A 15,530-nucleotide genomic window follows, 5' to 3' on the forward strand; every position below is an offset into this window, starting at 1 on the left:
TTAAACCTGAGGAATAAATACCCCTTCATATCTGATCTGTAAACTGATGCAAAATCTTTGACACCAGGAAGGAAGTTGATGGGGCATGTTTCATTGTTTTGTCTGGGATGCATAAAAAAGAATACATACATTGCTCTTAAAGTTATAGGATATAGTAAAATGGAAAACTAAAAATCTAGGTTTTATCATTCTTTCAGTGTCCAGTTTTTTGATGACATTCTGTAGGCTAAGCATTTCTTTCAGTTAAGACATGTTTGCCAGAGAAGTATGTAATATGTTATACAAAGATTGATCACTGCCAAAAATGAATGAAAGTTAGTGTTCCTGCTTAAACTGTTGACATTGTAGTGGCCTGAAAATTCCATTTATGATTGTAGATAATTTCTTATATGATTGTGATCAGAATAAGTGAGGTATTTTGTTCTGTTTTGTTTTTTGAGATTGGGTCTCACTGTGTCGCCCAGGCTGGAGTGCAGTGGCATGATTATAGCTCATTGCTCCTCTACCTCCCAGGCTCAGGCAACCCTCCCACCTCAGCCTCCCGAGTAGCTGGGACCACAGGCACACACCACCATGTCCAGCTAATTTTTTCATTGTTTGCACAGACGGGGTCTTCTTCCTATGTTGCTCAGCCTGGTCTCAGACTCCTGGGCTCAAGCAATTCTCTTGCCTCAGCCTTCCAAAGTGCTGGGATTACAGGCATGAGCCACTGCACCTGGCCTATCATTTTTTCTATAATTAAGCTGTGCCAGATATCAGAACAGAGTTATATATATGAAGAGAACCTGAAATCGGCTTTGTATTTCCATGTTTATTGTGAAATTTCACAGAGTCTTAGATTTTTTTCACTTTGTATGACTAAAGGAAAGGAACAATGATTCTCTGACTTAATGAAAAGTCAGCCAGGCACAGTGGCCTGTACCAGTAATTCCAGTGACTTGGGAGGCTGAGGTGAGAGGATCACGTGAAGTAAGAAGTTCAAGACCAGCTTAGGCAACCTAGTGAGACTCCATCTCTAAATAATGAATGAATAAATGTCAGAAATATTTATACCTTCAGAAAATAGAAGGTAGCTATAGTGTTATTACTAAGCAATCACTTTTTTCTTTTTAGAGGTTAATGCTACTTTGAATAGGGTATAGCAACAACATCTGAAGTCTTTGTGATATTTTACATGACCATTATATTACAAAAGCAAAATGCAAACTTTTATTTGGTTATTCTTGTTTGTTATAAAATTAGCTAACGTGACTTTATAAAATAGTGCCTATAATATAGTATTCACTAGTTGCATATGCCCATTAGATTTTTTTTTTTCACTTGCTCTATCAGGAGGAGTAGCTATTGGATGCTGGGCTTAATACCTAGGTGCTGGGATGATCTGTGCAGCAAACCACCATGGCATACATTTACACGTTTATGTAACAAACCAGCACATGCTGCACATGTATGCCAGAATTTAAATGTTTGAAATCAAAAAATATATTTGTTCTAAAGCAGTTAAAATCCAATTTGGAAAAATTTATTTATATTTTACAAAGTATATGACCTGTAAATGTGATGTATTGCATAACGAATGGCACTTTGCCATAATGTTTTTATTAGATCAGTATTTTTCTCCTCTCAGACGTACTATTCTTTTTCTTGATAACACTAGTGGCATTTCTGAAGATGAACCGAGTATGAGATTTCTCTCTGATTGGAGATGGTATTTTATTCTCATTTTACTAAACAGTTGTCCAAAACAGCTAACCTACCTGATATCTGATCACAGTAGCACTGTTTGCCAATGAAGTAATAAAAACATATGCCAAGATTTTTTTTCCATGAAAGGAAATTCAGTTTAAATCTATCATTTTTGTGGATTAATTCCAATTGTAACAGTATTTGTAACATGTACTTTCAACTGGCAAATTAAAATGTCTTTCTCGGGAAATTAGTCAAGACATAGGTATTTTGGAAATTAGGATTTGGAATTGGAATAGCAGGGGCTCAAATCTGGGCATTGACATTCATTTACTATTTCTGTCATCCATAAGTCACTTAACATGGGATTCCTAGTTTTATATTTTTGTGGATTAAGAGATGCTAGTTTTATAAATTATTGTTTTTCCCCCCATTTTATCTATCAGAAAAAATTTAGAATTGTTGCTGCATTTTTGTAGACTCACATTTTTAAATTTTATTGTATTCTTGCTGAAAAGACTTTTTTTTTTTTTTTTTTTTTGAGATGTAGTCTTGCTCTGTCACCCAGGCTAGAGTGCAGTGGCACAATCTCGGCTCACTGCACCCTTCACCTCCCAGGTAGCTGGGACTACAGGCACCCGCCACCACACCCGGCAAATTTTTGTGTTTTTTTTTTAGTAGAGATAGGGTTTGGCCATGTTGGCCAGGATGGCTTTGAACTCCTGACCTCAGGTGATTCGCCTGGCTCTGCCTCCCAAAGTGCTGGGATTACAGGTGTGAGCCACTGCACCCGACCTTAAGATGACTGTTGAGTGTTCTGTTTCAGATTATACTACAAAAGGCACACTGATTTGTGTTTCTAACAATTAATAACTGGAAGCGTCTGCATTTAGCACATTTCTAAACTGTCCAGGTTAATGCCAGCATAATTTATTGAGCTTTAGCATTTCTTTCAGACAACTTGTGATCTTAAGAAATCTATACAGGGGAGTGGGTTTAAAGGTGGGAGGTTTAAGAATAGAAAGTGTAAGAAACTTTGTTTTATAGTTTTTTTCTCAGTTAAAAATAATGTTAGCCTTTTAGATGCCAAAGAGCCCGAGAGTAAAAATTAAGTATCACTGACTGTTAATTATTGAAAATTGCGTAAATAATTACTAATGAGATTCTGTGGTTTCAATATATGTAATTTAAAACATTTCTTCAAAGATTTTTATTATCTGTGGACAAATGGAATAAAATATTAAGTGCAGTGAGATTTTAGGAAGTCAGCTGGGCACGGTGACTCATGCCTATAATCCTAGCACTTTGGGAGGCCAAGGTGGAAGTCCATTGCCTGAGCCCCAGAGTTTGAGACCAGCCTAGGTAACAGGGCGAGACCCATGTCTACAAAAAATTAGTTGATTGTGGTGGCACATGCCTGTAGTCCCAGCAGTTAGGGATGCTGAGGCCGTAGGATCGCTTGAGCCTATAGTGAGCTGTGATCATGCCACTGCACTCTATCTTGGGCAACAGAGCCAGAACCTGGCTCAAAAAAAATTTTTTTTAGGAAGTTGTGTAAACTATTTAGTGAATCATAAAATACTCTCCTATGTTTGTCAGTGCATTTATACTTTCAATGAATTATTAAATTCGATACGTTGTATTCAGGAGCTCTTGTTTTTGGTTTAAGTTGTTGCTATGTTAAGTTTATGTATAATTGTAATTTTGTGCAGGTTGAACGTTTGAACCAGTTTTCATCTTTATCATTCTAATAATTTGTAACCAGGCTTTGATGTGCATAGTACTCTGGTGTAGAAATATATACACATTGGACTCAGTTACCACAAAATTGAGAAAAGTGAGAAAATGTTCACAAATGTACAACTTGCAGTTGAGACAACATTGTGCAAAACTAGTGGTGCCTATTCTGAAATAATGGTTTTGTTAATTTTTTCGGTGGTGTTAGACATGCACCCTCTTATTTAACTACACTGGATTCTTGATAATAATAAAATAGTTTAGTTTTAATTGCTTTTGTATGTTCTCTGTGTACAAGACTCTATGCATTAATCAGTTTTTTTCAGTTGTAGAGAAGGCAGCATGAAGGAGGTAGTATTTGACTAGGATCTTTAAATAGAGGGAGAGGTTGACTTAAACAGTTAGTATAAGAATTGTGAACAAAGATCAGAGATAGAAAAACGTGGTTTATCTTGAAATGATAGACATTTCAGCTTGAAAAGATGAGAGGCTTGAAAGGTTTTCTCTGATATCAGATTAATGAAGCCTTTATTATATTCTACATTTATTGGATATTATCTGTGGGCAGAAGAAAGTCATTTGGGGGTTTTGTTAGAAACAAGCATAGTAAGTCAATAATAGAAGGTTTCATGGTTGCTACCCACATGTAGATACTAGTAAACAGTCAGAAACACAGTTTGAGAATCTGTGAGACTGATCAGTGATTGAAGTAGACTTGGGAGTTATCTCCAGAAAAGTTATACTTAATGCTGAAATCATATTGAGAACAGTAAAAATGGGCTAAGGACAAAATCCTTCTGAATCATCTATTTTAGAAAGATTAGACAGAGCAAAAGGAGCCAGAAAAGGATGCTATGAAGGAACCAGTAGAAGTAACTTCCCAGAGCCTGTAAGGTTGGGAAAAGGTTATCTGCCATGCTAACTGTTGAAGAGCCTCAAGTGAAGCAAAGTCATTGGTAGTTTTTGGCTGAGCAGTTTTTATGGAAAACGCAGACAGAAAGGCTGCCAGGTAAAATATTTTTTTAAGGGACCAGGAGCATTATTGGAAAATTTTATAGGTTCCATGAATTTCAGCAAATGTGTATAATTACAGCCAGGGAACAGGAGAGATGGAAGAGTGAGAAAGCAAAATTGAGCAAGCAGATTTGTTGAGGAGATAGAGATAGAGAATAAGGAAGTTTTATCTTCTGTCTCCAGGAGGGAGATAAGTTTGCCGAAGAAGTTTATATGTTTTAAAGAGAAGTTGCATTGATAAGATAATTAATGATATTATGCTGACATTGAAAATACCTTTTTCTGAGAGATACTGACAAGTGATTAAATTGTAGCACTGATTGAAATGTGTGATTCCTGAAACTGTATTCCTAATTATGTATTCTAGTGTAAATTCAGTGTTGTCTAGGATGATATTTATCCTCTACTTGACCTTCTCATGAAAGTATAACTTAGAGTTCCCATGCTTTTGCTTTTTTATATCTTTTATCACTTATTTTCTGTCTTAAGCTGTATGTCAGAATAGCATGCAATACATTTTAAACTGTTTGCTGAAAATTGTATTCATATGTGTTTCCTTGTCATTTAGCTTGATCCAAGGATTATTCGACCATTTATAGCAGAATGCCGTCAAACTATTGCCAAACTTGATAATCAGAATATGAAAGCCATTAAAGGGCTTGAAGATCGGCTCTATGCCCTGGACCAGATGATTGCTAGCTGTGGCCGACTGGTGAATGAACAGAAAGAGCTTGCTCAGGTACCTATTTTAGACTTTTCTCAGGAAAAGGAATTTGTAGTTTTTCTGTACACGTTTTATGTGCAATATCAATTTGGTGTGCACCGTATTTTCACTTTATCCTTGAATATTTTTAATGTATTAATATTGTTTGCTTGTAATAAAGCAGAAAGGCATGTTCTTAATGATTGAATTTCCTATAGGTAAACCATGAAACCGCTACTTGAAGCTGGGGGTAGAAATCAACATTTTTTGATATGTTGAAAGCATATGATCGTATCAGTTATTGTGCTAAAAATTTCAGTGCTTCCTACTACACCCCATAGGACAAAGGATAAGAAATGAAATTTTTTAAGAATAGAAGGAGAATACGAAATCTTGAAGAATTTACTAATACTTCTAATAGTAATACCTAGGTTTTAGATCTGATTTAATGGCATAGTCCTAGAACTGTTGAAAAAGTGGATTTTAAACCAAAGGATGGTGATGGAATGGCTAAGTAAGAGTGGTAAATGTGGACGTTTCTAAGCAAACCAGCGCCTCTCTTAAATTCATGATTGCCTGTCCTTCACCCACCATGGCTAGCATTGTGGCAAAACCACCCATAGCTGAATAGTTGAATGTCATAATCAGATTCTGACAGCTGTTTTTCTAGTTTAATTTTCCTTGCCAATATTTTTCCTCTAATTGTGTTCTTTCATTGGAACATATAAATAATTGCATCCCCCATATTAACTTTTCCTTTTTTTTAAGGCAAAACGTACTTCCTTGATGTTATAGTTAAGGCTGATGTAAATTAGAATGTCCTTTAGTATTCCCTTTTTGTGATAAGTTCAATTTTGTTGTTTGAAAATCTCTTTAAATCACCTTGATTTCTGGATGATATTTTTACCTGGTTCATTTAAAATGCTAAGTTGTTAGTATTTTACTTTTGGTCTTTTCTTTGCCTTTTAGCAATTTTAGTATGAGGTGCCAAGATGTGGCATTCTTTGTATTTATCCTTTGGGCTTGTAGTGCATCTTGAATCTGTGGCTTAATGACTTACACCATTTGGGAAAAATCTGAGTCAGTTTCTCTTCAGATCTTGCTTTTCCCTCACTTGCTTTTCCTTCTCTTTCAGTGATTCCAGTTAGACGTGTTAGACCTTTCACCATATCCATTTCATTTACACTTGTTTCCTGTATTTTCTGTCTTTTTATCTATCTGTGCTTCATTCTAGATATTTACCTTTAACCTACATTTTAACTTTTTCTCTTTTTTAGTGGCTAACTGTAGCTAACCATTTGCTCATTTCTTATTTTTGTTCATTTTTCAGCTCTACAATTTCAGTTTGATTCTTTTGTATATAGTTTCATATTCTCTACCCAAATATTTAGTCTTAGCCATTCATCATCTCTTTGATCACATTAAGCACATAGCAATTCGAAAGTCTTTATCTGTTGACTGTATTGCCTGTTCCTGTGTGTCTGTTTATATTTGGTGGTGTTTCTTTTTTGAGAGGAAGTTTCGCTCTTGTAGCCCAGACTGGAGTGCAGTGGCACTATCTCATCTCACTGCAATGTCTGCCTCCTGGGTGCAAGCAATTCTCTTGCCTCAGTCTCCGAAATAGCTGGGATTACAGGCATGCACCACCACGCCTAGTTAATTTTGTATTTTTAGTAGAGACAGGGTTTTTCCATGTTGGTCAGGCTGGTCTCAAATTCCTGACCTCAGGCCTGCCTCGGCCTCCAAAAGTGCTGGGATTACAGATGTGAGCCATGGTGCCCAGCCATATATTTGGTGGTGTTTCTTATAATTCTCACTCTTACGGTCTTGGCTTTTCATGTACCTGATTTTTTTTTTTTAATAAGAAAAATCAAAGAAATATTATGAGGCCCAGGATAACATTTTCTTCTGCAGATAATTTATGTTTGCTTTTGGTATGTGCTTTGGGCAGTTACCATCATAAATTACTTTAGTTCAGTTTCAGAGATTTGGATGATTGGAAGTTGGTATTCTGGTTCTTGGGATGGCCATTGTACTTTTAGTTTACCCTTAATCATAGGATATAGGTTTTAGGGATCTGAACGCAAACAAACTCTGTTCCGTTGTACTTTCCCTTGGCTGGCTCTGGTCTTCAACTTTTAATTTTCTAGCTCTTCAGGGAAGTCAGGACTGCTGACTACTTATTTTTAATTTTGGACTCCTCTTCAAGAATCAGCAGAATTCCTCAGAGCAAAGCATTCCTAGTCACCTAACTTCTCTCTCTCGGTTTCGTTCTTCTCGTGGATCCTAGCCCTTTCACTGTGCCTGACTTCTTCACTGCCTTCCTAGATCTCCCATCCCTAAAGCCACAGGGAGCTTGTTGACATTACAGGCTACCATTACTAGAGACAGAACTCTGCATTCCTGATCTTTTGCTTCTTCTGCAGTGTAGTTGTTTTTTAACTTCCATAGAATGAATCAAACAAAATTTATGTAAGCATACTTCTTTTGGTGATTATTTAGTTTCAGTTTTTCCATATTAGAAATATTCATTGAGTATCTCAATACACCCATTTTTACATGCATGTTCTAGTATTTCTTTAGGCACAATCTCCAATAATGGGATTGTTGGATTAAGGTGTTTGTTCATTTTAAATATTAATTAATAATGTTCTAATGCCTGCCGTAGAAGCAAAACCGGTCAACACTTCCAGTAAGTAAGAAGAGTAATTTCTCTATTATCAGTGTTTGCCGTGTATTTACTCTGAATTGTCATTCGCCACATTTTCTTTTTCATGTTTTTGTTAGAATTTATCATATATTGTCTAGATAGTTCTTTGTCTATTATAGATCATACAGATATTGTCTGTGTTGATAATTTATATGGATCGAAAAACAGAAGCTTTAAATTTTGATGCAGTCAAATTCATTCCTATATTTATTCGTATTAAATTTTATGAACCCATCATTCTATAAAATCGTCTAGATTTCTTTATACCTGTTTCTCAGATTGAATAAACCAGGGCTTTCAATTCTCTTACCTTAGACACTCTATTTTTCTGTCTCTACTTTTTCTTTGCTCCCCTTAATCTCTCAGTATTTTAAAATATTGCTACTAGTCCTCCTGCTTTATATCACTTGAACAATCAGGCAGGTACATTGGATGGTTTTATATTTGTTAGTAATATAAAAAGATATTTATTGCTGATATTGCCCCCAAGTCTACTTGGTTTCAGCAAATGAAGTTTTGTCATACAAGGAAAAGTCTTTTTCTGGGAGTATGGTTGGGGTGATAATACTATTTTCTCAAAATAGAAGAATGCATTATTTGCATATTTGAGCTTTTCTTGTTTGCTTTCTAAATCTGACCATTTAACCTCCTTGAATCCAAACTGAAGTAAAATTCAGTGAAAATTTCTTACGCTGTTCCTATGAAAATTACAGAATTAGTTTTTTTTGTCTTATGCTCATAGAGCATCCTGTTTCAACATCTTCATTCCGTCTAATTTATTTGTAGTATTTTGCTATTGTTTTAAACTATGGTAGCTCATGGAATATAAAGAACACCAAATGAATACTACAGGTAATACTGCTACTTTTAGAAAATATCTTTTCTTTCTTTGATACCTGAGTGGTATAGTCCTTTTAAACATTTCGAGGCAATTAAATATTTAATTATTTAAGTTCTCCAATGGATATTTTTTGGTACTCCTCAGTATTCATAAGAAGTCATCTACATTGTCTGGTTGTATATTGGGAGCAAAATTGTAAGACAGAAATGTTGTCCCCAAGGTAGACAGTTTTCAATTGAGTTTGCCTGAGTGAATCTGAATGTGAGAGGATTCAGTTTAATAAGATTATTTTCAGTAAGCGCACGAGAGAAAAGTGATACCCAGTTGAAGCTAGGAGGTATATGGTGAGTGAGACAACTTTTCACACCTATATTGTCATGTATTTGGCTGCCAAGGGATGTACAGAGTCAAGGTTTTAGCAGAAGCATCACTTCCTCAGCCAAACTTTTCTGATCTTGAATTCTTGGTCACATCATCAGGTTTATTTTCTCTTAGTATGCTGTACTTATCCTGTACCACAGTTGTAATTATTAATTACGTGCTTTTTAGTACAGTCTCTTCCCAGAATATAAGCTCCAAGGAGGCAGGACACTAGTCTGTCTTCCATTGCTCTATCTACAAGGCCTTACCACACATTCCTGATACGTACATAGTAGGAACACATCAATACTTAATAAAATGAGAATTTGAATTTGTGTTTTTTTTGAATTTGAGAAATGTTACAATTCTATCTAGTCTCTGGCTGGTCTGGAATTTTTATTTACAGATGTCTCATCAGTTGCTTTTGTTGCTGCTAATGGTATTTCCTTGTTGCAGATAGTTTGTCAGTACTTCCTTTAGAATGTGTTTGGTGAAAAGTAGATAAATTCAGATTATCCAGTTTTAGGAGTTGATTTTACATCTTGCTAAACACATTTACAACGTAGTATAATACATTCTAGCTACATAGCAATTAAAACTTAAAACCACTCCCGATTAAAAGGGAAAAGAAATTGTGGAAAGGGATTTATTATTTATCACCTGAACATCTCATAAGATAGAGACCATCTCAAATGCCTTTGAAGGAGTAATTTCTTAAAACCACAACATTTATGAGGATTGTTGTAGACCCTTCTACATGGTTTTGGCAAAAAAAAACCTCACTCACCAAACCTATGAAGCTCTGTAACACTGGAGCCCTGAATATTCATTCTCTAGCCATTCGTTTCCTTGAGGGTTATCAGCAAAATTAGGAAATATGAGGGAGTTTTCTTCCTGAACTAAATTTGGCAGAATGCATCTGGAACAGGATTGTGAATACTATAGTGCTATCATGTAGCTCGTGTAGCTGTGAAAACCTTATTTGCGTGTATAAAAATATTAGTAATAAATTAGTACTAGATGATTTGTGAAGATTTTTTCTGTTTAGTCTGAATTATATTGAAGATGGGTGAGCAAATATGGAATTCAATTTATTGAAAAACTGTATTTTTTCCTTCTTTTAGCAATACAGTACTTACATGCTTTTGGTGTCAGGAAATCCTTTACTAGTGGTATAGAATTTAGATATGGGATTGATTCTATATTTTTCATGGATTCAATAAAAAGTAATTGAGGCCAGGTGCGGTGGCTCACGCCTGTAATCCCAGCACTTTGGGAGGCCGAGGCGGGCGGATCACGAGGTCAGGAGATCGAGACCATCCTGGCTAACACAGTGAAACACCATCTCTACTAAAAATACAAAAAATTAGCCGGGTGGGGTGGTGGGCGCCTGTAGTCCCAGCTACTCGGGAGGCTGAGGCAGGAGAATGGCATGAACCCCGGGGGGCGGAGCCTGCAGTGAGCCGAGATTGCGCCATTGCACTCCAGCCTGGGCGACAGCGAGACTCTGTCTCAAAAAAAAAAAAAAAAAAAAAAAGTAATTGAAAACCCAACTTTGCGAAAGGAGATAAAAGTAGCAAATTGTTTTTTAATAGATTACATTATAGAAAAATTATAGTTGCAGTTAACCAAAGAGTATATTGAAAGGGAAAAAAAAGGCATACAGTTACTATGAAAATTGTCTTCCTTTCAGATATTGAACCAGTTTGACTTTAATATACATCATTCAAATCTAAATGTCACGATATTTAGGAACACATGAAACAGAGAACTACCAGAAAATTGGAAGACACACTTGTCCTTTAGCTGGTCATAAAGTTAAGTTCCTAGGAGGATAATGATTTATTTACAGTATCAATACAGCAATCAGATGGATGTACAAAACCTAAAACATTATTACATATAAGCCACTTAGTATATAGCATAGGAAAAAACTTTGTGGTAGCAGTAAAGTATGTAGTAATAATCTTATTATCTTTGGACCACATATAAAGAAAACTAAATATACTTGAGAGATAAATGAAGGAAGATTATGGCAGATCTATCTAAATTAATTAGTAACTTAAACAATCCCTACTTGACAGACACACTGTTCACCTACAAAAACAACTGAGTAAGGACAGCTAAGAAAAACAGAAAAAAGGTTTTTCTACCAAATAATAAAGTATAAACTGTGTGCAAAATCACACAATTCAGTCATTGTCATAGCGATGGGAGCACAGATCAGTGGAACAAAATATAGTTAGGAGATAACTGGAGAGGGCAGTGACTTTTCGATACATATTTTAAGGGCATTTTATTATTTTTATATTTGGGAAAGTGTCTAATATACTATTGTATGATGTTTGCTAGATTAAATCCCTCATTGTTTTTCAGTGACCTTGTTTTGTTTGTGCTGTGACTGACCGATAGTGTTATAGGATTCTAGAAAAATAGCTTCTAGTTCTCATCGACTATTAAGTATGTCCTTGGCTAAGTGGCTTTATCTTTCCAGCCTTTGTTTTCTTCTAGTTTGAAAAATGAAAGATGAGCATAGGATTCTTAAAAATTCTAGGTCTTGTGCCATTTATGCGTCTACTACATTCAAGAAAAATAGAGGATTTAAAAATACTGTTAGAAGGCGCAAAACAGGTTGTGTTTAGCATAAAGATTTTCCACTTAACTGAATGTCCATACCTTACATGAAACAAAATTAATGTCCTCTGAAACATTTTTTTTCTCAAAGGGATTTTTAGCTAATCAGAAGAGAGCTGAAAACTTAAAGGATGCATCCGTATTACCTGATTTATGCCTGAGTCACGCAAATCAGTTGATGATTATGTTGCAAAATCATAGAAAACTGTTAGATATTAAGCAGAAGTGTACCACTGCCAAACAAGAACTAGCAAATAACCTACATGTCAGACTGAAGTAAGTGATTCATTTATATCTGTTTTAAGATGTTTAGAGTTGGTGTTTATATTTATTTCTCCCAAATGATGGAGTGATTTTTCCCTCCCATTTTATTGAAATACCTTATTGATGAACTATGGAATTAGACTATTTTTGTAGAACTTATATATCTTGATTTCTTTGGCTTAACTAAGTTAGTAAACTTACTAAGTAAGTAACTAAGTTAGTACAAGTTTTGTGAATGTTGAAAATAATGGATTTTATTCTCTAGGTGGTGTTGCTTTGTAATGCTTCATGCTGATCAAGATGGAGAGAAGTTACAAGCTTTGCTCCGCCTCGTAATAGAGCTGTTAGAAAGAGTCAAAATTGTTGAAGCTCTTAGTACAGTTCCTCAGATGTACTGCTTAGCTGTTGTTGAGGTTGTAAGAAGAAAAATGTTCATAAAACACTACAGGGAGGTATGCAAGTTGAATTCTGTTTTAACTATGTATGAACTTTTAACGAATTGGTGTATGTTTATATTTAACATAAGCTTTCCTGTTCTAGTGGGCTGGTGCTTTAGTCAAAGATGGAAAGAGATTATATGAAGCAGAAAAATCAAAAAGGGAATCCTTTGGGAAATTATTTAGTAAGTGTTCATTAATAATTTTAATTACTTTTGTAAAGGATAAAAGTTTTTATAAGCTTGGATTTTCTGTAGCATACTTCATGTATATGCTGTTAATTACCATTGATGTCTAGGAAATATTCCTTTTAAAGTGTATAGAATTGAATCCATTGTTAAATTTTAAACTTGAAGTACTGTCAACTTTTTATTTACTTTTTCAAAAACCAGAGATATTTTTTTGCCTTAAATAAAGCTCTAAAATAACCATATTGTTAATTTCTTTATACAGGAAAGTCTTTTTTAAGAAATCGTCTGTTTAGGGGACTGGACTCCTGGCCCCCTTCCTTTTGTGTATGTATTTATTTTCTAACCATGACTAAATTCCGTTATGTTTTAAAACCTTTTTTCCAGAAGTAGAGGCATTTATCAGAAACTTGCAGAAATTGTTGTGGTTTAAAAAAAAATCAAAATAAAAGTGTTTTTGGCTTTAAAAGCCAGTTAGCATAAAGCTTTAAGATTGATACTTGTATTCATAATTTTTTGTAAAGAATCTTCATAATGCAGGAAGATACCTTATACTGCACTGTTAGGATTGGTAGAAATAGATTCACTTGGTTTTTTTGGTTTCTTGTCTCTTCCTTTTTTTCTTTCCCCCCTTCCCTCTTCTTTATTCCACTGCTCTTCTCCCTCCCTCCTCCTTTACAGCCTCCACCTCCTCCTTGCCCTTCTATATTTCTTTTCACACCACCCCTCTTTATATTTTGACAAATCAGAATAATATAGCCTCAGTTAGACTTCACTGGAATTAAATGTTAGTTTGGTATATTTCTAAACCATTATCTGGGGTCATTAATTTTATTACATGAGAAGAAATGTTTCCATGATCAAAGCAATATGGGGGCTTTTACCCCCATCAGATGTACTGCTTAGCTGTGTTTGTTGTTTTTTTTTGGAGACAGAGCCTTGCTCTGTTGTCCAGGCTGGAGTGCAGTGGCACAATCTCATCTCACTGCAACCCCTGCCTCCTGGGTTCAAGCTATTCTTGTGCCTCAGCCTCCCAAGTAGCTGGGACTAGAAGTGCCTGCCACCACAAACAGCTAAGTTTTTGTATTTTAGTAGAGACGGGGTTTCACCGTGTTGGCCAGCTGGTCTCAAACTCCTGGCCCCAAGTGTTCTGCGCATCTTGGCCTCCCAAATTGTTCAGGTTACAGGCGTGAGCCACCACGCCCAGCCGTGCTTAGCTGTTAAACATGTTTCTGTACTGCAGGATTTCTTAGTGTTTTAAATGTATGCATTTCTTAATATCTAAGAATTGGTGACATAGCGATTCCCATACTTATTTATCCGAGAACTCTTTTTTATGAAGAGCATTTTGGCATCTCCACATCTGCTTGAGTAATGATTTAAAACAATTGAAGTTTTTTTTTAATGCAACTCTTGGCAATTTTATAAATAATGAATTGGTAGGATTTACCAGTTAATATTTTTTATAGAAGCTAAAATTGACCAAAACTTTGTCTTTTGCAAAATGTAATGGAAAGGTCAAGGCAACAGCAAATAAGAAAGTGTTACATGGAAAAAAAATACATGTGTGTATTTTAATATATTAGTGGCTTTAACATGGTGTGTGTGTGTGTATGTGTGTATATATATATATATACACACACACACATATATATATACTTACATATGTATTTACCATATGTATATATACATACATACACATACAGGATAGGAATACTGTAATTCCCATAAAATGATGCTAAAAGCAGAGAAGGGGAGGAACAAGTGCATCCCTTGATCACTAGCAGTTCATGTCCCAGTTTACTAAAGGCTCAGAAAAATAATATGCCATGTCTTTATTGAATGGTCTTTTTTGCTTTCTTAATCATTTAAAGCACTTTAGTTTGTTTGGTATAGTAAATTTAATTATAATAAGAAGTCATAAATTTGGCCTCTATGTTTTTGATTGAAAAAAATTTTTTAATTAATTTATTTTTTGGTACAGACTCAGAAGCCTCGAAAGTTTGACTGTGAACTTCCAGATATTTCATTAAAAGATTTACAGTTTCTGCAATCATTTTGTCCTTCGGAAGTTCAGCCATTCCTCAGGTAAATGTCATTAGTATTTTAAATTAATTTATAACCTTAAAGTGTTTTTATTATTCTGGAGTTGTGCCAGGTAGTATCAGTAATCTTAAGAGGTGCCAAGATAAGAAATATTTAAGATGGACTGGCTTTCCTGTGACTGCTTTGAGAAATTTCTGGGGAATAAAAAATGATCGAAAATGAAGGTAAAGTAAAGGAAGGTATGCCTTACATGTAATTATTTTTTTCTAGTAGTTACTTTTTGCATGCTGTTGGGAAATTTCTGACTTTTTACATTTTTTTTTTCTTGAGACGGAGTCTCGCTCTGTCACCCAGGCTGGAGTGCAATGGCATGATACCGGCTCATTGCAACCTTCACCTCCCATGTTCCAGCAGTTCTCCTGCCTCAGCCTCCTGAGTAGCTGGGATTACAGGAGCCCACCACCACGCCCTGCAAATTTTTGTTTTTTTAGTAGAGACGCGGTTTCACCATGTTGGCCAGGCTGGTCTCAAACTCCTGACCTCGTGATCCACCTGCCTAGGCCTCCCAAGGTGCTTGGATTACAGGTGTGATCCACCACACCCGGCCCTAAGTTCTTACTTCACTGATTATGACACAAACTTCTTAAAATACTTCTGGTATTAATTTAAAAAGGAATGATAAGGCTCTTGTTATTTTTGACATATCAAAATATTTGGTAGCAGTTATCTACTATTTCATTAAAAAATCAGAAGTCTAATTTCATTGCATTCCGTTTCAGGGTTCCCTTACTTTGTGACTTTGAACCTCTACACCAGCATGTACTTGCTCTACATAATTTGGTAAAAGCAGCACAAAGTTTGGATGAAATGTCACAGACCATTACAGATCTACTGAGTGAACAAAAGGCAA

The 15,530-nt window shown here is 35.4% G+C and overlaps 1 protein-coding gene across 10 annotated transcripts in view; it reads left to right on the forward strand.

Annotated features, from left to right (window-relative positions):
• RB1CC1 (RB1 inducible coiled-coil 1) overlaps positions 1-15,530 on the forward strand; it is a 99,200-nt gene that overhangs the window by 41,968 nt on the left and 41,702 nt on the right. For all 10 annotated transcript variants that reach the window (XR_008658990.2, XM_055286419.2, XM_055286424.2 and 7 more), the window contains 7 exons: positions 5,006-5,176; positions 11,777-11,961; positions 12,215-12,401; positions 12,490-12,571; positions 12,840-12,901; positions 14,559-14,662; positions 15,400-15,526. Coding sequence is in view for 9 of the 10 variants with exons in the window: in XM_055286419.2 (XP_055142394.1) it covers positions 5,006-5,176; positions 11,777-11,961; positions 12,215-12,401; positions 12,490-12,571; positions 12,840-12,901; positions 14,559-14,662; positions 15,400-15,526 (918 nt within the window). In the remaining variant the exon portion in view is untranslated. The remainder of the gene's footprint in view (positions 1-5,005; positions 5,177-11,776; positions 11,962-12,214; positions 12,402-12,489; positions 12,572-12,839; positions 12,902-14,558; positions 14,663-15,399; positions 15,527-15,530) is intronic.

The sequence above is a fragment of the Symphalangus syndactylus genome, chromosome 7 (genome assembly GCF_028878055.3).
Source record: "Symphalangus syndactylus isolate Jambi chromosome 7, NHGRI_mSymSyn1-v2.1_pri, whole genome shotgun sequence".
Taxonomy (NCBI): domain Eukaryota; kingdom Metazoa; phylum Chordata; class Mammalia; order Primates; family Hylobatidae; genus Symphalangus; species Symphalangus syndactylus.